General features: G+C 50.7%; 1 protein-coding gene across 1 annotated transcript; it reads left to right on the top strand.

The window, feature by feature from the left end:
- The first annotated feature begins 1590 nt into the window (after nt 1-1590).
- Nucleotides 1591-3105, top strand: LOC123628543 (keratin, type II cytoskeletal 8-like). The gene has a single exon (XM_045538310.1). The coding sequence runs from the start codon at nt 1627-1629 to the stop codon at nt 3103-3105; it is 1479 nt and encodes a 492-aa protein (XP_045394266.1). The 5' UTR covers nt 1591-1626.
- Nucleotides 3106-3487: the final 382 nt, after the last annotated feature.

Genomic DNA, 3487 nt, shown 5'->3' with positions numbered 1-3487 from the left:
TTGCTGTAACATTGCTAGGATGACAGATCCCACAATATAAATATAAACAACAGCCTGAAAACCTTTTTGAAGTCATTGTCCCCAGCTAGTGGTGAATAAAAGTCTTCAATCTTAGTAACCTGTGGAATCTAATTGATTATTTGAGTAAGGTTATTGAATAGTTGAGTTTTTGGAAACATTAATTGTAAATTGGTTTGTACTTGCCCTGAGTTGTTAATGTACATGCACCAGGAGGTCCCTGGAAGATCACAGACTGCCCCCTTCTTTTGCTAGTAAATAATCTAGTGCTAGGCAGTTATCCAGGACCATCTGAGCTAGGGATTCATGGCATCGTTGTATGAGGAAAAGGGTATGGTGTAGACAATGGATGTGCTGTGTCAATGGGACTGATAATTGTTGGTTTGCTGACATTACTTGGTTTTGAGTGGTTAGGGATCCAATACTGATACCAAGTCCAGTTAGTCCTAACAGAATTGAAGTTCCAAATATTATGGGGATGAAGATGGCCCACTTGGCTTGATGGTATGTGGCTATCCAAGGGAGAAAATGAGGCCTCTGGCCAGAGGAATATAGTTGGATGGGCATGCTCAGAGAGATAATAGTAGCGTGGAGCATGAAACCTGAGGAGAACCTATCAGGTGGTTGAGGGAGTAAAAAATTATGCCAAGTAGAGGCCCCTGGGTGTGGCCCCACAGTAAAATCCAAAGGTGGGTGTTCCTAAGGTATAGTATTAATAGAAGTTTTTGGCTATGAAGCCAGGAGTCCATTCCCATTTATTGGCTATCTCTGCCATATGGGTCCAGGTAATATAGTTAAATAGGTATGCAGGCTAGGAACTGTTGGTGCTAGGGCACAGCAGCAGTAGGGTTGTCTCAAAAGCTACTCCACAGCAGCCCATTAATGAGCATTTGGAGCATAAAGTTGGTGGTGCACGCAGGTGAAGAGAAGTGTGGGGAAGCAGTGTCAAGTGTGTTGAGTGAAATTTAGTATGTCAGCGGGGTAGGCATTTAGGTTATAGTAGAGGTGACTGGAGGCCAAATGGCAGGACCAACATTGCCTACATCTCAGGTTCTGACTCTAGTTTCTGCCCATTTAATAAAAATGTTAATTGTATTAGTAAACCACAGAGAAGGGAGAGGAGGGAGTATCTGTTGGGTTGGATGTGGATGGGGGAAAGTTGGCACAGCAGAGGAATAAGGGGTGTATTTATTGTTGTGGTTGGTGGTAGAGGGGAGTATGTTCAGCATGGGCTTTAGGGTGAAAAGAGGAGGCCAGCAAAGGTTATAGTTGGGCATTCCTAAATAGGCACAAAGGAGGCTAAGGTCTGCCAGTAAGAGGTGAGGCAGGCATGTTAGAAAGGCACTGTTTAGAAGTGTTGCAAGGGTGAGGTTTTGCAAGCATTGTTTAGTTTGCCATAGAGAAGTGACACAGGTCAGTGCTGCCAGGCAATTGGCAGGGAACTTACTTACAATTTGGCAGGCATTTTGATATTGGGAGAGGTCATGGGTTAAGCAGAGGGCAATTTCAGTGAAATAAAACTTAAGGAGGCCCACCTAGAAGCAGCTTCTCGCTCCTTCTCGAGTCTCTGTCTGGTTCGGCCCGCCTGCCTCCACTCCAGCCTCCATCATGTCCACCAGGGTGACCCAAAAGTCCTACAAGATGTCCACCTCTGGCCCCTGGGGGGACTTCAGCAGCCGCTCGTACACCAGCGGGCACAGTGCCCACATCAGCTCCTCGAGCTTCTCCCGGGTGGGCAGCAGGAGCAGCTTCCGGAGTGGCCTGGGCGTGGGTCTGGGTGGGGGCTATGCCAGGGCCAGTGGTATGGGGGGCATCACAACCATCACAGTGAACCAGAGCCTGCTGAGCCCCCTCAACCTGGAGGTGGACCCCAACATCCAGGCTGTGCGCAACCAGGAGAAGGAGGGGATCAAAACTCTCAACAACAAGTTTGCCTCCTTCATCGACAACGTGCAGTTCCTGGAGCAGCAGAACAAGATGCTGGAGAACAAGTGGAGCCTCCTACAGCAGCAGAAGATGGCTCAGAGCAACATGGATGGCATGTTTGAAAACTACATCAGCAACCTTCGGAGACAGCTGGACACACTGGGCCAGGAGAAGCTGAAGCTGGAGGCGGAGCTCGGCAACATGCAGGGGCTGGTGGAGGACTTCAAGAATAAGTATGAGGATGAGATCAACAAACGTACAGACGTGGAGAATGAATTTGTCCTCATCAAGAAGGATGTGGATGAAGCTTACATGAACAAGGTGGAGCTGGAGTCTCGCCTGGAAGGGCTGACTGATGAGATCAACTTCCTTAGGCAGCTGCATGAAGAGGAGATCCGTGAGTTGCAGTCCCAGATCTCAGACACATCTGTGGTGCTGTCCATGGACAACAGCCGCTCCCTGGACATGGACAGCATCATCACTGAGGTCCGTGCCCAGTACGAGGAGATTGCCAACCACAGCCGGGCTGAGGCTGAGAGCATGTACCAGATCAAGTATGAGGAGCTGGAGGTTCTGGCTGGGAAGCACCGGGATGATCTGCGTCGCACGAAGACAGAGATCTCCGACATGAACCGGAGTATCCTCCAGCTCCAGGCTGAGATCAAAGGTCTCAAAGGCCAGAGGGCTTCCCTGGAGGCTGTCATTTTAGATGCTGAGCAGCGTGGGAAACAGGCCGTTGCGGATGCCAAGGCCAAGGTGGATGAGCTGGAGGCCGCCCTGCTTCGAGCCAAGCAGGACATGGCGCCGCAGCTGCGCGAGTACCAGGAGCTGATGAACACCAAGCTGGCCCTGGACATCGAGATCGCCACCTACTGCAAGCTGCTGGAGGGCGAGGAGAGCCGGCTGGAGTCTGGGATGCAGAACATGAGCATCCACACGAAGACCACCAGCAGCTACTCAGGTGGGCTGAGCTCGGCCTACAGGGGCCTCACAAGCCCTGGCGTCAGCTATGGCCTGAGCTCCTTCCAGCCCAGCTTTGGCTCTGGTGGGAGCTCCAGCTCCTTTAGCCGCACTGGCTCCTCCAAGACTGTGGTTGTGAAGCAGATTGAGACCCGCGATGGGAAGCTGGTGTCCAAGTTCTCTGATGTCCTGCCCAAGTGAATGGCCACTGAGGCCCCTCCAGCCTACCTCCTTGAGTGGCTGCCCCAGGGCCTGTGGGGGTAGGCAACTGTGCCAGGGAGCACAGGGAACAAGAGACCCACATGAGGCTCAGCCTCAGCCCTCAGCCCACCCTTGGGGGGACTTTACTGCCCAGGGTACTCCCTCTTACCCATGTCCCCAACTAAAAACCAATTCAATTGCTTTTTCCAAAATAAAGCCTCAGCTAGCTCTGCCAAAAAAAAAAAAAAAAAACCTCAAGGAGGTCCTCAGGATCAAATTTTGTGACACAGCTTCTTAAGTCCTTATTTAGATTTCATCCCTCCATGAAGTTAGAAATTGTCCATTTGTTCTTCTTTAGCCAGGTAGGGAAGGTTAGATGCAT

The sequence above is a fragment of the Lemur catta genome, chromosome X, assembly GCF_020740605.2.
Source record: "Lemur catta isolate mLemCat1 chromosome X, mLemCat1.pri, whole genome shotgun sequence".
NCBI classification, from domain to species: domain Eukaryota; kingdom Metazoa; phylum Chordata; class Mammalia; order Primates; family Lemuridae; genus Lemur; species Lemur catta.
Note: the sequence above shows the minus strand (reverse complement) of the source record. Positions and strands in the feature narration are given on the sequence as shown.

Coding starts and splice junctions, on each gene's coding strand:
- LOC123628543 (XM_045538310.1), top strand. CDS start 1,627: ATGTCCACCAGGGTGACCCAAAAGTCCTACAAGATGTCCACCTCTGGC.